Source organism: Artemia sp. Qi Xiang Cuo, chromosome 6, assembly GCF_049724085.1.
Source record: "Artemia sp. Qi Xiang Cuo chromosome 6, ASM4972408v1, whole genome shotgun sequence".
Lineage (NCBI taxonomy): Eukaryota > Metazoa > Arthropoda > Branchiopoda > Anostraca > Artemiidae > Artemia > Artemia sp. Qi Xiang Cuo.
Window position 1 is genome coordinate 42,441,947 of NC_142799.1, and position 19,906 is coordinate 42,461,852.

Below are 19,906 nucleotides of genomic sequence, written 5' to 3' on the forward strand. Positions count from 1 at the left end.
GGCACATAATACACAAGTACCAAAATTCCTTCCCCCTACAGAAAAAAAAAACTCAAATAAAATTCTCAAATCTGGAAAGCCTTATTTTCCACGGGGGGGGGGGGGTATTTTCCGCGGGGGGTACTTTCTGGGGGGTAAACGCCAGCCACCCAAAAAACACTTTGTCCTTTATTGATTCTGAAAAGGAAATACCAGCAATATCTAAAGAATGGCTGAGGATTTCAGCTGTTATGTCTTTTGGAAAATGTTTAGGGGCATCTTCAACTGAATCAGATGATACTATGTGTATCAGTTTTATAAGAAGATATATCTGCAAAATGTTGAGAACAGCTAGGGGGTATTAAGTTTAAACTTTCAGTGCATGTTAAAGGGAATGTTGAAAAAAAGGTTAGAGTGCAACCAGTCCCCCTCCCATGCCCTTTGTAGCTGCAAATTCTCCAAAGACATCTGATTGAAATTTTTTATCTAAATTCACAAAGTTCAGAGATTTTCAACACAGATGTTTATTGCTCAACGTTATTACTTAGACTGGAAAGATCTGATTCATCTGAAAAAAGGAAAATAGATCAGGCTTTTATGGTTTATAACGTCTGATTTTCTTTCTTTTGTGACAACAAAACAGATTTTTTTTCATGAATGATCTTAAGTGGTATTTATATCATGACATTAAAAAGCAAACAATTCCAACAAGGTTAAACCTGTAAAGTTTCTACCCTGTGTCTTACCCCATGATATTGCCTCATATTTGTAGAATATTGAAAAACTGACTTCAGGGGTTCAGTTCCACAAGGGTTTAATTTCACAGGGTTTCAGTTGCCTAGGGGCTCAGTTAAATTGGGTCGAGTTGCACAGGGGCTCAGTTAAATGGGGTTGAGTTGAAAAGGGGCCAGTTATACAAGGGTTCAGTTGCATGGGGGTTCAGTTACAAGGGGTCTCAGTTTATTGGTCATTCAGTTACACAGGGGTTCAGTTACTTGCACACCCAAATTTCATTTGGATGTCTTTTAGGAAAAAAGGGGCATGTTTCATCACTTAAAAGGGCACTTAAAATTTTAATATTGTTTGAGTTAGCTTTCTCATGATATTCTAGGACCCTTGGTTTGACACAATCATGCCTGGGAAAAAAAGAAACACACGTCCATGATCTTTCTTTGGTAAAAAAAAAAACACAATTCTGAATGTTTGTAGATGAGAGCTTGGAACTCCTACAATAGGGTTCTCTGATTGTTTTGTAGGGATGGGGCCAGTTGCCTCAAAGGGTACAGTTTAATCCCAAAACTTCCTAACTGTCATTGAGCCTTCAGATAGATACAGAATTAGTTCTAAGGAATAGGGGGTGGAGGCGGTTTTGTACTTTCCCTGTGGCTGTTCAGTTTTGTGTGATGGGGAATTTTCCTGGGGCCCCTTCAAAAAGACGTATCAGCAATCCCCAGGAACTGTTTACAGAAATAAATTGACCCTTTCAGTGTTGTGTTGAGGAGGATGTTGGAAAAAACAAAACAAAAGGTGCTATGTGCATACTGCTACTACTGCTACAACAACTATTGCTACTACCAAAGCTAAGGGTATTGAGGTGAAGCTTTGAGGGAATGTTTAAAGGGATGTTGAACCAAATCAAAACACACTATGAACATGCAGGTTGTCTAAAGGGTGTACCAGCAATATGTTAGGAATGGCTTACATTAATAAGTTGAAACTTTCAGGGTATGTTGAGATGGATCTCAAACTAATCAAGGCATTATGTGAATATTACTACTACTAATATAATTACTGGAACTATTGAGGCTAATGGTATTAAGATGAAACTTTTAGGGAATGCTTAGGGGGAGTTTCAACTAAATCATAACTAAACTATATGCATGCAGATTCTCAAAAGGGCATATAAGCAATATCTTAGGAACAGCTTAGAGAAAATTAATTTGAAAATTTCAGGGCATATTGAGGGGAATGTCAAACTAATAAAAGGGCACTACGTATTTGCATGTTACTACTATTGCTACTACTACAACTGCTATAACTTCTACTGAGGTTAAGGGTATTAAGGTGAAAATTTCAGGGAATATTTTCGGATTTTGAACTAAATCAAAGTGCAGTGTGTGCATTCAGATTACCAAAAGAATGTATGAACAATTTCTCAGAAACAGCAAAGAGTATTAAGTTGAAACTTTCAGGGCATTTTGAGAAGGATGTTGAACTATCAAAACGCACTCTGGTTGTGCATAGTGCTATTACTACTATTTCTGCTACTTTTACTACTATTACTACAACTACTACTACTGAGGCTAAGAGTAGGAAGGTGAAACTTTTGGGGAATGTTTAGGGGGGTGTTGAACCAACCAAAAGGCACTATAATTATTATACTATTACTACGAAGGCTAAGATTGTTAAGGAAAAACTATCAGGAAATGTTGAGGAGCATGTTGAATTAAATTAAAACAATGTTGATTGAAATTGAATGCTGTATCTATTCAGGCTGTCACAAGTCTTTATCACCAGAATATCAAGAATGGCTTAAAGTACTAGGCTGAAGTTCCAGGGCATGTTGAGGGGTATGTTAAACAAATAAAATTGCACTATGTGCATACTACTACTACTAGTAATATTACTAGTGCTGATACTACTAATATTATCGAAATCAGTGTTGAACTTGGAGGGACCATTGAAGAGGATTTTAGACCAAGTAAAACATATTCTGTGCATGCAGATTATTAACAGGACATATCATCAATCTCTCACAAACGGCTTAAAGCATTAAGTTGGAACTATCAGGGTATGAGAAGAGGATATACTGGACCAAAAAGGCACAACATGAGCACTGTTGGCGCTTACTACTAATACTACTACTGCTATCACTAATACTACTCTTATTGCATCTACTATTACTTCTGCTACTATGCTTTCTACTATTGCTAATGCTAAGGGCAATGATGGGTAAAATACTTTTAAAAAGTATCTAAATACAAAATACTTGTTTGTAATGTATAGGTGAATAAACATGTATAGTAATTAAATACTAAAACATGTAAAAGGTAATATATAAAGGATTTTAATAGGGTAACCTCATGAGTTTTATTTAGGTTATACTTTACTGATTAGAAAAGTTATACAAACCAAGACAATTGAATATAAAAACCACGGCAATCTGTTTCATTCATAAGCCAATATGTTTTTTTTTCTTTTGCTTTCAATATTGGTTATTTTACAATATCTTGAAGTTTATTTCTCTTGCATGTCAAAATGGCGCTTCAAACTGAGGAAAGGGGCTCGACAGGAGCAGACAAAATGATTGACACGTTATATTTATGAAACGATTTTTAAATTGTTGCATAAAAAATGGACCAAACCAACATCTTTCCTCTTAGTCTTCAAAAACTGCGAGGATTCAAAGAGCAAGGGTTAAGAAAGGAGTAGCCCCCCTATATACAAAATAATTTCTGTTTGTTTCAAGTTTTAATGTTGCTCCCTAAAATGCCTGTATACTTCCCAATAACAAATGCTGTATGTGAACAACAGATAAATTGTATAGCTTGTAGCTCTTTTCCCAGGAACTATGGAGTCATGTTATCCCCAAATGCATAGCTATTGGATCTTTCAAATGTGTTGAATCAAAAAGCTATCTAAAAATTTTGATCGGATAACTTGGGGGGGGGGTGTGGGATTTTTTGCTAATTTTATTTTCCAATCAAATGAGCTCCAGCTATCGATCATCTAGGATCACGGGTTCAATACAATCCCTCTTAGAAAAAAAAACAAGTAACCACACACCAGTGATCTCTGGCAAAAAATGAATACAATAACTGCAAATTTTTGTATATAGGAGATTGAAGCCTCTACAATAGGGTTCTCTGATATACTGAATCTGATGGTGTGATTTTTTGGGGGTGTTAATTTAAAAAAAAAAAAGCTTTCCCAACAGGAAGTTTTTCAAAGAAAAGTAAAGGCCATTTTAAACTTAAGATCAACAGATACAAATATCTGTTAAAATTCAAACTAAAAACGACAAGAAATTACTATTAAAGAATAAATGAAACCCAAAACGAACAGAAATTAAATAAACAATCATAGCCAAAAACGATACAACAAGTAATAATATAAATAAATAAATCTTAAAGCGAGTAATGCTTAAATTGAACATGCAAATCAAGGTTAAAAAGAAAAGAAAAAATATTTTGCTATTGCAGTATAAATGAAACCCAAAACGAACAGAAATTACATAAACAATCAATTCAAACAAACATACAATAGATACTAATTCAAATGAATAAATAAATCTTCAAACGAGTGAAACTTAAATTGAATATGCAAATCAAGCTTGAAGCAAACAAATGTAGTACAAATATATTCTTTTGCACTTAATATTGAAAATAAACTTTAAAATTACAGTACAATTTTGAACTGGTGAGCTTTCAGCAATTAATATCATTATACATCAAATATTCAGTTTAATTTATTAGTTCTTACTAAAATTGTTCAAGACTAATATAGTTTCACTGCAAACAAGAGTTTGGATACTGCCCCCTTCCTAACTGTAAAAACCTAAGCCTACTGCATCATTGGCGCTTCACTGAAAACGAATTATGTTACAAGTATTTTTTTTTCCAGTTCTTACAGCATTGAAAATGAAAATGAAATTAGAGCGAAATAAAATCTTGAACTGATGGATCTTTCAACAGTTAATATTGTTACATATCAAATATTCAATTTGATTTTGTTTATACTTTCCAAGATTGTTCAAGCCACATATAGTTTTCAGTAAAGCGCCAATAACGCAGTAGATTTTAGACTTTTACAGTGAAAGAAGGAGACGATACCCAAACTCTTGTTAGTAGAGATTCTTCTTTGCTTCAAGCTTGATTTGCATAGTCAAGTTTCACTCGTTTGAAGATTTATTTATTCATTTAAATTAGTATCTATTGTATGTTTGTTTGTATTGATTGTTTATTTAATTTCTGTTCGTTTTGGGTTTCATTTATACTTCAATAGCAAGTTTTTTTTTTTGTTTTAAGCTTGATTTGCATATTCAATTTAAGCATTACTCGCTTTAAGATTTATTTTTTCATTTATATTATTACTTGTTCCTGTGTATTATTACTGTGATCTTAAGTTTAAAATGGCCTTTACTTTTCTGTGAAAAACTTCTTGTTTGGAAAGTTTTTTTTTTAATTAATTTTTGTTTGTTTTTGATTGCAAAAAGTTTCAAGTTTTTAAAAATTCCTTAAATCAAAATCAAACTTTTTTTTCAAAATGAAATGTTCACCAAAGTAACAATATCAAAGTAAAAAATGGGTTTGTGTCAGCCTTGGAGTTTTAATTATCCTGATGTTTGAACTATTTTTAACAAAATGGCTATCTAAAATTTTTATCAGACGGGTTTGGGGAAAAGGGCATGGGGTGGGGCTGATTGCCCTTCAATATCTTTTGCCTCTTTAAAAGTGAATCAGAACTTTCCATCGACACTGTAGTCAGAACAATCGACACTGGAGTTTTTTTTTATCTGATATTTGAACTATTTTTAAAAAAATGGCTATCTCAAAATTTGTATCAGATGGGTTTGATGGTGATGGTGGGGCGTGATGGTGGGGTTGCCCTCCAATCTCTTTTGACTCTTAAAAATTGTACTAGAGCTTTCAATTTCCATTCAAATGAGCCCTCTCTGAAATTTCTACAAGCATTCCTTCCATAAGAACCATATATGCCGCAAGGGCATAGCTTGCAATGCCTGCCCTCGGGCCCTGGGGCGTTGTGTCGATCCCGGAGTTTACGTTATAGGATCTTTGAACTATTAAAAAAAAATGGTTCTCTCAAAGTTCTTTTCTGATGGGTTTGGAGAAAAAAGGGCGTGTGTGTGTGGGGGGGGGGGGCTAGTTGCCCTTGAATATCTTTTGACTATTATATGAACTCTCTCTAAAGTTTATACAAGCATCCCTTTCATAAGAACCATATACGGCCCCAGGACAACACTTACAATGCCTACCCTCCGGGCCCTGGGGGGGGGGGGGCTGTTTCAACATCAGAGTTTTTCTTATCCGACCTTTGAACTATTTTTTGCAAAATAGCTATCTCAAAATTCTTATCGGGTGCATTTGGGAGAAAAGGAGCGTCTGGGGGGAGGGCTTGGTGCCCCCCAATCTCTTTTTATTCTTAAAAAATGAATTACAACTTTCAATTTCCAATCAAATGAGCCCTCTCTGAAGTTTTTACCGGCATCTCTTTGATAAGAACCATATATTCCCCGAGGGCATAACTTACAATGCCTGCCTTCAGGCCCTGGGATTTGTGTCGAATCCGGAGTTTTCGTTATATGATCTTTGAACTAATAAAAAAAAAATGGCTATCTCAAAGTTCTTATCAGAGGGGTTCGAGGAAAAAAGGGCGTGGAGGGGGTGGGTCTAGTTGCCATCCGATCTCTTTACACTCTTAAAAAGTGAACTGGAACTTTCAGTTTCCAATTAAATGAGCCCTCTTTGACGTTTATACGAGCATCCCTTCCATAAGAACCATATATGCCCCCAGGGCATAACTTACAAAGACTGCCCCCAGGCCCTGTGGGATTATATCGACATCAATGTTTTTGTTATATGATCTTTGAACTATTTTTAGCAAAATGGCTGTCTCAAAATTTTTTCTGATGCAATTGGGAAAAGAGGGCGGGGGGGGGGCTAGTTGCCCTCCAATCTCTTTTGACTCTTAAAAAGTGAACTAGAACTTTTAATTTCCAATCAAATTAGCCCTCTAAAGTTTTTACGAGTATCCCTTCTATAAGAACCATATTTGTACTCAGGGCATAACTTATGACTTCTGCCCCCGGGCCTGGGGACTTTTGCCGACCCTGGAGTTTTTTTTTATGTGATCTTGAATTATTTTTAACAAAATGGCCGCGTCAAAATTTTTATCGGGTGTATTTGGGGAAAAAAGGGTGTGGGGTGGCTAGTTGCCCTCCAATTACTTTTGACTCTGAAAGAGGGCACTAGAACTCATGATTTCCAATCGAATGAACCCCTTCTGAAGTTTATTCGACGACTCCTGCCATATGAAGTGCCTCTGGAAAAAAGTAATAATAAAACATTGGAGCCGCATGGCCTTTACTATAGGCAACGCTATAGCGTTGCCTCTGGTTAACCCCTTTTTTTGACAATGATGTAAATTTTGTCAGGCTCGTAACTTTTGATGGGTAACATTAACCTTAATGAACTTTATGTGTTTGAATCGGCATAAAAGTCAGTTCTTTTGATGCATCTGTTGTTGTCGAAATTCTGGTTTATAGAAAGAACAACAACTGTTTGACTAGAATCTCTAACTCATTGTAATGGTATTCAACATTCGAAACTAAATCTTTAGCATCATAGGCTACAAAATAACCCCTCGTTCATGACCATAGCTGGCTCAAATTAAGATTGAATAAAAAAAAGTTGTTCAGCTAAAAGTAAGGCGCAACATTAAAGCTTGAAACGAAAAGAAATTATTCCGTACGTGAGTGGTGGGGCTGCCCCCTCCATCACCCCTCACTCTTTACGGGAAAGTTTGAGGTTTTCCCCATTCCTTAAGAATGACTACTGAAACACAATGCCAGTTGAGTTGGAATAAGAAGCCTTTTTGAAACAGCACCTGGGAAAGGTCTAAGTTAGGAAATTTGACCATTGTTAACGTATAGCATTTTTATTGGGAAGTATGTATGCATTTTCCGTGTGGGAGGAGGGCGAATTTTCTGCTAAGGGATTTTCTACGGGGAGAATTTCCCATGGGGAGGGAAGTTTTCGGGGGGTGAACTTTTCAGGAAACATTTTGCACTGGGGGAATTTGCCAGAATTCCTATTCGAAATTCTTTTCGTTTGTCTCATTTTCTCTTACCAACTCAATTTTACCTGTGGAGATGTTAATGGTGTCCGGGGTAAGTTTTCACCGGGATTGAATTATCTAGAGGATCTTATCATCAAGCGGAGCCAGATTTCCCAGCATTAATTAAAAAAACGATCAGAAATTAAAAAACACTTTTTCAACTGAAAGTAAGGAGCAACATTAGAACTTATAACGACTAGAAATTATTACCTATATAAGGGGGGTTTCTCCCTCCTCAATACCTCGCTCTTTATGCTAACGTTTGACTTTTTGTCCTAGTTCTTCAAGAATGACTCCTGAAAAAGAATGGTCGGTTAATTAGAACAATAAGAAGTGTTTTTAAAAGTACTAACACTAAACTTTAGCGTGAAGAGCGAGGTATAAAGGAGGGGGGACCCCCTTCATATACGCAATAATTTTGTTCGTTTTAAATTTTAATGTTGCTCCTTACTTTCAATTGAAAAACTTTTTTTTTATTTAATATAGAAGAGAAACGATTATATGCTCTAATAGTAGTATGTAAAAGTTCAGAGACTCACAAATTGTTTTTAAGGGTGGCCAATTCACTGGACAAGTACCTCAGCAAGGTCAATTCCAGCAGCAACCTGGTGGACAGCAGCAGCAGGTACAAATGCAGCAACAGCAGTTTCAACAACAGCAATTTCAGCAACAACAACCTATGGGTCATGGAAATGCAGGACATCAAGGGCATGGAGGGCATGCTGGATTCCAAGGGCAAAATATTCTTGATGCACAACATGCAATTCAAGACAGAGAGTATGTTTTTCATTATTTTTTTTATATAAAATTCATATAATACTTACGTCATATTTACCCTATTTTTCGGGTAGGATAACCTGAATGCTTTGCTCTCTGAGAAGTTAAAATGATCTCCGCCGAAATTAATGCATTTTTTTACTATGTTTCAGAACAGCAACGTTAAAGCTGCACTTGAAAATAGTATAATGTTTCATAGAAATCATACATTTTGACTGCTAGGGGCATTAGTCTGGTCGCAAAACCGCAGGCTAGTTTACAAAATCTATTTAATTTTAGTACTACAGAGGAAAAGAAAAAGCAACCACCCAAAAATATGTCAAGAAACTTGAAAACAAAGGCTCCTAAAACAATGTCATCCAAGTTTGTTGAAAATAATGTCAACAGCCAAGTCAACTAGAGAATCTTTTATTTAACAAGAATATTAGCATCCATATTTGAAAGCTAAGATCTCCCATTATCTAGGAATTTTAAGTTAATCTGCCAAGTCCTTTTACCGTTGGCTCGAGAAAATTTAGTTTCATGCAAGAGCACTTGTTCTTTTTTTTGTACCTCGTAATGTCACGGAATAAAGATAACTATTATTGGCATCGTGTTAGAATCAAGATATCAACCTAGAATCTGAAAAATTTTGGCTTATTCCGTCACTAATTATTTTCAACGCCTATACCTATTAGTTATGAAGTCTTTTGTCTGAAATGATATAGGTTCCCCCAAATAAAACGTGAAAAACCGTTACACAGAAATTATGCCGACTAGAAGTAATGAAATTATACTTTTTAATTTGTCATTCCAAAACTGCACTCGTTACACTGTAAAGGAAAAATAAACTTTGTTTGCTAAAGAAAAGAAATCTGCAAGTTTAATAGGTCTTTTTGTACTGAGATTGAAAACACTAAGCAAGCAATAGATTTGAGAGGAAAATTAAGGTAACCCAATTTCAAATAAGATATTAGGCCAACTAAATCAGGTCTTCTAAAATCTTAAGAAACTTAATGTTAGAAGCTAGAATGGGGCTTTTCCTCATATGAATACACGAATCCGTGCATTCTATTTTTTGTATAATGTAAATTTGTTTTGTAAAAGTCAAGAATAACTCATTGTCTTGTTATCAGATATACTGAGGCGTTTCGAATTCTATACTACTGCATTTGGTTTTGGATATTTTATCCTGTTTTGGCTAATTTTCCAAATCGGCAACTATTCCACCAGCCTCAATCCCCAAAGGTCTGTGGGTATCATGATTTAGGTAAAGCAAGTAAGAAGCACTGAACTCTTGACGTTGATCTACCAGGAAACAATAAGTCAGTGGTACTTTCTTATTTATATTATTCCTTTAATGATGAAATTGGCCCCCCCTTGAGGGCCTACATTATGGGTAATTTATAAAAATCTTAAAAGGTATGTGGGTATTGTGCTTTTTGAAAAGCTAGTATAGGGTACTAAAGTCTAACAACTTGTAATATCTGGAGAAGTAAAAATACCAACGGCTTTTTTTATTTTGGATTTTTTTTTTTTTATTGTTACATTTCGATTCGCATTTAGGCTCTTTGATTCCACTTTATTGGGGTGTTTATTGTTAAAAATAAATTTTCAGCAGAGTTAAAGGGGACAAAATTTTTTAATCAATCAGGTCAAGTGAAGTGGGTTATAAATAATTTAAAAAAATAATGGACAAAAATACAACCAACAATATTGGAGAGTGAACTTTTATGCAAAATAAAGTGTTTACAAAAAGCTTACACACAAAATAATATGTATGTAGTCTTTACTAGTGTTTTAAAAATCATGAGTCTCTACTCGTTACTCGCCTGCAGCATAAGAATGATTTAACCAAGGCATTAAATTCAAATAGTACTGTCAAGCAGGTTCACTTTGAACTAAAAGTACCTTTTTTCTCTGTTATTTTGCAAGACCTTTTGTAAATGGTAACATAACAACCTAGAAAAACATTTTCATATGTATGTCTGACTGCTGAAGAGGGTGGGCGTTGAAAATTTTTTCTATCCCTTCCCAAGTGGCCATAATTTTATTTATTTTTTTAAATCATTCAAAGTTACCCACACTTTGTCCTACTTTGAACAATGTTATTTTATTTTATGTACTGACCATGTTTGTTCCTAATTTGTTCATAGTTGACCATACTTTGGGTAAGTTTGAATAATCCCTTATTTACAGAGTTGCTTCTCTAAGATTCTTTGTAAAAAGGTTTCTTATACTGCAAAAAAATTAAGAAAAAACATAGAAAATTAGACTAGGAAAAATTAAAAAAAAAGGACTTGCAGAAAATCAAGGAAAACCAGAGGCTAGAACTCGTATTCTCTGCAAAGTCTTTTGTATGCCTGTAACTTCACGATGCCCTGCAATTTGAAGGGGTCATGTCCTTTTTGAACGAGTGGTCCAGCAATAAAATTTTTCTTTTTCAACAACACATACATCCTCTTTCTTGGGCGGGTTTTAACTGAAGTCAGCATTGCCCACACGTTCCAAAAAATTGAAACTCACCATCCCCTCATCTGGAAAGTCTTGTGCTTGCCGAATGAAGAAATCTTTCTTATAGAACACAGCATAGAAGTCAGACAGTTTGATTGGGAGACCTTGGTCCTTCTTACAATTAGAATTGTCACCACCCTCATGTTCACTATTGTAGCGATAAAAAAGAAAGGGACTGGGCTTGATTGTGGTAATAATTGTGGTAATAAAGGTTGACCGCGTCAATGTAAGGTTATGCTTTAAAGCTATGAACTTACACCTTATAAGTTCTCCGATAGCGCCACTTATAGTGCTAAGGGCTGTGCCATAGGTAATATTATGATTTAAAGCGGTATACCGATAGCGCCACTCGCTGAAAGCGATAAAATAAAATGAAGAATTGTGGTAGGTTATAAATCCTCCAACTATCAATCCGGGAGCGTGACCTCGCTTCTTCGAGTTATCTTCTCGTCAATTACCTCTAATGTTGTGTAGAAATCAGATCTCTGGGAGCACTACCTTGGGGCATGCGAACTAATTATCTGTCGTGCGACTAGATACAGACATATAATATAAACACAAGTAGAAAAGGAATAGTTTTATTATGACTTACATATTTAGGTGTACAGCAGTGGTTCACTTCAAATGACAACGACAAAGGCAAGGATAAATTGGCTCTCAAAGATAATGTTGATGGCAATAGAGACAATCCATAATTGATAACGAAAAACAGTTTGTTTCACTATATCACGCAAATAAAAGTCCTGCGCATTACTAGCTTTTTTCATGACTGGCCCAAGTCCTGTGGAGGGGGCCGCTACTTAGTAATTATGTTCGCAAACATACTACATTATGTGGACTGTTCGTCCAATAATTTGTTTTAAACATTTCTGATGATTCCAACGTTCACACACTCTTATAACTTAGATTTCCTGCGAAACATTGTACCCAGCATCTTTTTTATTACCAATTATCTTAGCGAAATTCAAACCGAATAGCGTCATTGTTTGACTGAAGCTAAAATGCAATTTCTGTTTTTGTTGATTAAGAACTTAGACTCTTGGAAACGGTATTCGAACTCAATTAGGGGACGTTTAATTTCTGTCGGAATTGTCTTTAGAAAAAGGAATTTTATTTTTTGTATTTTAAATGTATCACATTTTACTCACGGTACATATTACCCTTCCCATTATTTAATGACCTCCCGTCATTAGGACTTGCTTGCCCTTGGGTTTTTGAAATATTCGCGATATATTTACTATTTGTCCTACGTAATTTTAATTGACGTTGTATTATTTTATACTTTTATATAAGCTTAATCAGGAGTGCTACAAATTTTCTCTATTACTTTTCGTATTTTATTATACATCCCTATCTAAAATTCATCTACCGGACTAAGATTATTCATGGTCCTAGTTTAGCTACTATTCTAAAGATTTTTTTTCTACATCTAACACTGATTATTTTTACCTTTCCAACAAGGTTAGGGCTATTCTACCTTTACATAAGATTTTTTTTTGAGAATTCACCTTTTACAAGTTTTTTTTTTATTTTGCTGACTATAGGGCACACTGATTCCTATCTACGCTACATTAAATGTATAGCACGACAACGCTACACATAGCTCTATATGAACATCTAACACTACATACACGATTTAAAACACACAATATTATGTTTACCACGTTCATTGGTAACATTAGAACACTTTCACTGGGGATGTTTGCTACGTAACATTAATGATAGGATATGAAATTTTTGAGTTATCGACGTTATTAAGATGTAACATATGTAAATTCACACCTATTTCATCACCTTCCAGTCTCTTTAGCGTACTCAATCCTTCTGTTGTAAATTATGGTCCTTCACTCCTTTTGTCTTTGCAAAATTTTTAACACACTTACAATATAGTTTCTTCATGGAACAGTTCTAGCATGGTTGTGTTCACACGACAAGCTTTCTTTTATTGTCAAATGGGAAATGATACTTCCAACTACAGGTGTGGGAATATACTATCAGAGTTTATTCTCACCTACTTTTTGATAGTTCATATGGTGCCTTATCATTAAGGGGTCGAACACTGTTAGTGCGTTCATTTTCTTCTCAGCATATCATTTTTGGGATATTTTAAGGCACATAGAGAATGTATTTCTCGTATAAAATTGTTCATTCTTGCACTTAGAGATCACGGTTCACGTATAAAGGTGTTAGTGCATGGCTTGCGTCTATTAACTTTTGCGGTGATTCCTTGGTTAATCACAGGGGGAATTGAAGTTTGGATTTGGAATGGGTCGATATCAAACTTTAGTGACTCCTTCAACATATTGTCTTTAACTTGCGGGAGGAGTATATTGTGACTAAGGGGTTAATCATTGGCGTTACTTTTAGGTGCTTTAATTCAATGGCTGGTTTCCAGGTCCATTTATCAAAATTATCTTTTAATATTTCTAGGATAACGGAAATATGAACTCTTTACATAGAGGGGCTAGAATGGATTCCAAGAGTTGGTCGAAAGAGATTCGAAGCGTGAATCTGTGACATATAAATAATTTTTGGGGTCATCAAATATCATAACTATACGGTCATATGGTATATGGGTCCATAATGATTATCAAAGGCGATATTTTTGTACTTATATCTTGTACTGGTCGATGAGCTCTCAGGAATTATGTGATTATAAAGTTCGATAATGCACTGGATACTGAGATTCAAGTATAATGTTACCTGATGTGTAATATGGTTCATGGTCGAGGAAACAACGATCAAAAGGTAACTGTAATTTTTGTAGACGAAGCTTGGATGAAAATTGGCTGGATTCTATGGTGAGTACTCTTCGTTGGTTGAGGTATGATGAAAATAGATGCTACTAGGTTGTATCTGCACTGGACAACTCATTGTAATGATCGATTTCCAATATGTCAATCCACTTCCTGTAATAAAAATAACGAGGCAGAATCACACGTTCTTTAAAACAAATAGTCATAATATATAATAAATGATACGGTTGGGTACAATAAATGGGTAACTTTATACTACAAAGTAATATCAAGAATATGCCAATGTTAATATGCATATACTATTTTTAACAAACTGGCATTGTTATTTCTCTCATATAAGAGATTACCTCTCGTAACTTTAAGTAATGTCACTTATTATTTTCCTCGGTATACTTTATCACACACAATCTAACTTAATCTTTCTCAGTACTCATTTAATTCTATGTTAGATTTAAAATAACCACTTGAATATAAGTTACGCTACATTATTAAGTTTGAGGTCTAATTTTACAACATATTTTATGCCTGAATTGCTCACGCACGTCCGTGCTGTTTAATAAACGCTTGTTGCAGTGTCATAGCCACACGGTTTTACGTACACGACACTACAATGAGGGAACAAGACATAGCAAGGACGAGTGGAGACCTCTACACCCACTTTTTTTCTAATGTCTACCCTATTTCTGGGCTTAGACGTTCTCATGGGGTTCCGGGTTTAACTTCTGCATTTCAGCCGTTTTCCCGTGTTCTTCTCTCGGTTTTCGCCTTCTTGGTCTAATGATTTTTCCGTAATTAAAAGTCAATAAGGATCTCATGGGCAGGGAAATCGCGAACACGACACATACTGTCAGTAGTATGTTCCACCAGAAATTGGTTGAAAATAATCCGTATCTATTATCCACATACTTTAATCTCTGGTCGGCGTTTGTAAATAGGGGAATCTGGGAGTCTAATGCTTCTCTTATTTTTGTAAGCGGTAAGGTCCCTTGATTCTTTTCTATTTTGGACCATATCGAGGCTTCCATTTCTTCACTCTTTATATTGGGAATAGTGTACGACAGGTTAATTGCCTTAAAATTGATTATTTTAGGACTTATTACATTTGCGCTCGTGGTAATTAACGGCGTTCGAACAGTTGACTCTTTAATTACAAGTCGACATCCTTGTTTTTTGGTTATCGTACCCACATTTTGTAACAGTAATTCTGTTTTGTAACTTGGCTTTATTCTTTCTTTATTATTACAACAAGACAAAGTTCCACCAGTTTCTCTTGGAACAGAAAATAACCAAAGATCATTTCTAAGGTGTATGAATATTTCTCGCTTAGTACTTCCTATCACAGCTTCTTTCAGTTGGACTGGATGCATCGTACTGGAATGGTACGTGTAGGTTTCTTGTATTAAAGAAAATTATTCGAATTAATTATACGCAATGTTACCTTTTAATTAGAATTTGTTTTCGGGAACTGATATATGTTGAACAAAATTTTTCTATAGCATTTTATAGTTTTATAATTTTTACTTATGAGCTAAAAGTTTCTAAATTATTATTCCCTTACGACGCCTATCCATTAAAGTCTTTTAGTCCTCTGCTGATTAAGTGTAAATCCATCTATCGGGGTTTTTGGCCTTTCTACCCGATTGTGTCGTTACTTTCTCCTCAACTTCTTGCGGTTTTTTCTTTTTCGGTTTTGCCAGCGAAAAAAGATCATATTTCTTGTAATGTTTTTTCAAAAATTCTTCCCCTTTTAATTTTGTTTCTTTCGCGTGCGCGGCCGCTGAAGTCGGTTTTGATTTCCCTATTTCTTTCATTACTATATGGTCTGATTCGCCGTCAGACTCTTTGGAACTGGTTTCCAATGATTCTGTGTTATAAGTTTTAGAAGTTGCACCTCGCAATTTTGAGGTATCACCTCCCCTTCCTTCGTAAATTTCTACTCCTCTGGAAGTACAAGCTTTATTCTCTAACTCTTCGCTTTGAGTTTTCAACTCGGGAGATTTGAAGGTTTCTTGAGAGTTTTGAGAGGAATCAAAAGTTTTTGCGGGGTTCCTCCACTGTTTAAACGCCATGTCTTCAGGGGGATGGGGAATTCTGTGCACTAGTGTTTCCCTCCATGAAGTCCACTGTTTAGGCTTGACCTTGGACACAGTTGTATCATGATATTGTCCTTGCTGGTCATCCTTGGGAGTTTTATTCTCGGGCAATGTACTTTGACTCTTTTTTAGGGGGAATTTTATTAAACCCATAGCTTCTCACAGATTTATCTTTGTCGAATCTTAGGTAGTAGTCGTCTTTACAGTAATACTGGGAGTTTCTAGAGCTTTGTGTAACTCTCCCTGCAATGACAAGGGCTCTGTTATTGGTTTTGCAGGGAAATTCGTATCGTTTAGGAATCTTTTGGGGGACACGGGGTTGAATTGTCATCAGGAAAAATAGGTTTTTCGGGGATTTCGTATAATCTAATTCTCCTGCGCTCTCAGATGATGAACTTTTCGGATCGTTTGGTGTTTAATTCTTACTGGTATTAAGGATTTTTCCTTGGGCATAACTAAATTTTTCATAGCTTAAAATTCTTCAAAGTTTTCCTCATCACTCTCATCCCCAAAATAATCTGGTTTAAAATTAAAGGGTTATAGCTCTGCCAATCTTGATTCAGGAGGCTCATTTTCTGTATCTGACGAAACAGTAGACGAGGGACGTGATACCCATCTCTCTGGAAATTTAGCTCTTTTTTTTCGGCTAACATGTGCCTTGTAAGTCTTTCCACTATCGGGGTTTTCCTATTTAAAAGTTTAAGCGTTATCGTAACCTTTGATTATTCTCTACATTCCAAAATATTTCTTGGAAAGTTTTTTGCACTCTGTTTTTGACTCGTTCTTTAGGTAAACGCAGTTTCCTGTTTTGAATTCTATGCTTCCCTTGATTTTGGGTTGTTTTCTTAGCTCTTGGTTTATTTTACATTTTTCCAACTCTTGCTTAACTATTTTATAAGTTTTCCTCATCCTATTTATGAATTCTTGTTTTTAATCCTCCGAGTTATTATAATACTGCTGAGATTAAATAATCTCATCATACGGGACTCTAAAATCACGACCGAAAAGTAAATAAAATGGACTTTCTTTGGTTGTTTCTAAATAAGCAGTATTGATCACGTTAGTTAAATAGGGTAAGAGTTTATCTCAATCATTACTATTGTCTTTTTTATAAATGCTTAATGCGTTCGAAAATATTTTATGCCTATTTTCTATTGTACCATTAGCTTTTCGTTGGTACGGAGATGTTACCATTGTCTCTATGTTAAAAAAACTTATTAAGTCTTTTGTTACTTTTGAAACAAAATTGCTTCCGTTGTCACTTAAAACTTTATTTGGAACGCCAAATTGTAAAAATAATTTCACTAACGCCTTACTGGTGGAGTAAGCACCATGATTTTTTGATACTTTTGCCAAGGTAAATCCAGAGAAGTGATCTATAACTGAAAGAATACAAGTGAGGCCTCTGTTGGAAATAGGCAAGCCTCTACTTGTTCCATATAAATCAAATGAGACAATATCGAAGGGGAATCTCGCTACCGGGACTCTCCCAATAGGAGGTTTATGTTCTTTAGTTACACGCTTCGCATGTACTTAGAAATTCCTTGAGTTTTGTTATTGCCGACGGCACGTAATAATACTGTTTTAAGTTATGGAATGTTTTCGCTCCTCCTAAGCGTCCGCCATTATCTGAATGAGAATCTTGGAATTCAGGTGTTATTAAGTTTTGGGGTAATACAGGTATTAGTTGTTCGTAAGAATACAAGTATGGTCTCTATTGGAAACAGGCAAGCCTTCACTTGTTCCATATAAGTCAAATGAGACAATATCGAAGGGGAATCTCACTACCGGGACTCTTCCCACTTAAGGATTAGGATAAGCTTGGGGTTTTTTTCTTAAGTTACACGCTTCGCATGTACTTACAAATTCTTTAAGTTTTGTTATTCCCGACGGCACGTAAAAATATTGTTTTAATTATGGAAAGTTTTTATTACTCCTGAGTGTCCACCTGTGTCTGAATGAAAATATTTAAAGGCAGTTGTTATTAAGTTATGGGGTAATACAGATATTATTGATGCTTAGTTTCTATTTGTCTCAGCAGTGACGACTTTATATAGTATTTCTTCATCATGATAATAGTAAAAACTGTCTATCTCTTTTCTAAGAGTTTTGAATTTATCTGGTAAGGCATCATCATTTACAAAATAATTAATAAGTGCTGAACACATTTCGTCCTTTTTTGCTTTCTTTTTATATTATCTAAAGACAAGGGACAATAGTAAAGCTTATTTTCCAGTACTGTGTCTTTATCTTTGTTTTTCTTACATTTAAGTTTACTTTTAGCATTGATAGCGTTAACTTCATTTTCCTCAGTTTCCGACGGAATATTTTCTGGGTATCTACTCAAAAAGTCGCAAGCTGCATTTTGTTTACCTTTTAAATATTCAAATTTGTAATCTAGGTCTTGGATTTTCATAATCCATCTAGCTAGAATTCCCGTGGGGTTTTTAAATGTGCGCAGGTACTGCAAGCTTTTATGGTCTGATCGTAGTATAAATTTTCTACCGATTAAATAGTGTCTAAATTTGTCCAAGTGGTGGATTATAGATAATAATTCTAAGTTTGTGGCAGAATAACTGCTTTCGCCTTTTGACAAGGGTCTACTCGAATAGCATATAACTTTTCTATTTTTTTTGTTTAGGCGTTCCCTCTAGAGGATTAGGGTTTTTGTACCGGGATTATTTGCGAAAGAATAGCGCCAATGCCCTTTGGACTAGCATCGGTTGTGACCACAAATTGTCTGTTTTCGAAATCAGGAAGTGATAATATTGGTTCAGAAGTGAGTGCCTTTTTTAGACGGTCTAGGGAATTTTGATCTTCCTGGGAACTGGGTAAATTTTGGGAGTTCTTTTTATTTAATTCCGTGAGGGTTTTCGAATTTTCGGCGTAATTACGCACGCATTTTCTAAAGTAGCCAGTAGGACGTAAAATTTCTCTTAATTCTTTCATAGTTCTAGGGGGTTTTAGGTTTTCAACACATTTTATTTTGTCGGGGTCTGGGGATATCTCTCCTTGTGTCAGTACTACTCCTAAACATTTTATTTTTGGTTGAAATAAATTTACTTTTTCGGGCCGGCATTTTAAGTTACCCTGTCTGAATTTCTCGAACACCTTAGCTAATGTTGCTAAGTGTTGTTCAGCGTTTTCTCCCACGCATATGACATCACTAACAAAATGAATAATATTCTTTAGTCCTCTTAATAGATGTTTTAAGGGTCAACATCGCGCGCTTAAACTTGTTTTAAGCCTAAAAGGCACCCTTAAGCATTCATATAAACTATATTCAGCTGCAAAAAACGCAATGTTGTAGACATCTTTTTCGGCTATTTTCGATGGGTGGTAACCTTGGGTAAGATACAAAGAAGTAAAAATTTAGTTTTTGCTTGAAATAGAGTCAAGCATTTCATCTATTCTTGGTAAAGGAAATTTATCGCTAACTACTTGTTTGTTAAGGGCTCTATAATCTACTACAAGTCTAAGGTCGCCATTCTTTTTTGGTGCAAAGATCACTGGTGCGCTATACGGACTTATACTGGGGCGTATAATTTCATTTTTTTCTAATTCATGAATTTTATTTTTTAACCACTCTTTGTGCTTATACGGTACACGATATGGCTGTTTTGCTAAAGGATTACCGATCTTCAAAATTGAATGTTCATAAAATGGTATTAGTCCGATGTCATCTTCAGATGCGGAAAATACATCTTTAAAATTCCATAATAATTCGCATAATTTTTTCTTAAGTTCCAAATCCATAATATGATCCATATTAAATTTGTTTAAGAATTGTTATTCAGTTAGAGGGTACTTGTTATTTGAGGTTTTAATGCCGTTAACTAGGTTCCTTTCAGGATTTTCCCACCTATCTAAATCATTCTCCGATAAAACTTGGATTTGAACTAAACACGTCCCCTTTTTTATTGTAATTGTATTATTTTCGTGGTTATTAGT

General features: G+C 35.2%; 1 protein-coding gene across 2 annotated transcripts in view; it reads left to right on the forward strand.

Moving 5' to 3' along the window:
* The window catches only part of LOC148951248 (lymphotoxin beta receptor inhibitor), a 42,638-nt gene that overhangs the window by 8,498 nt on the left and 14,234 nt on the right, over positions 1-19,906 (forward strand). For both annotated transcript variants that reach the window (XM_089090199.1, XM_089090200.1), the window contains exon 2: positions 8,390-8,613. In XM_089090199.1, the coding sequence (XP_088946325.1) occupies positions 8,390-8,613 (224 nt within the window). The remainder of the gene's footprint in view (positions 1-8,389; positions 8,614-19,906) is intronic.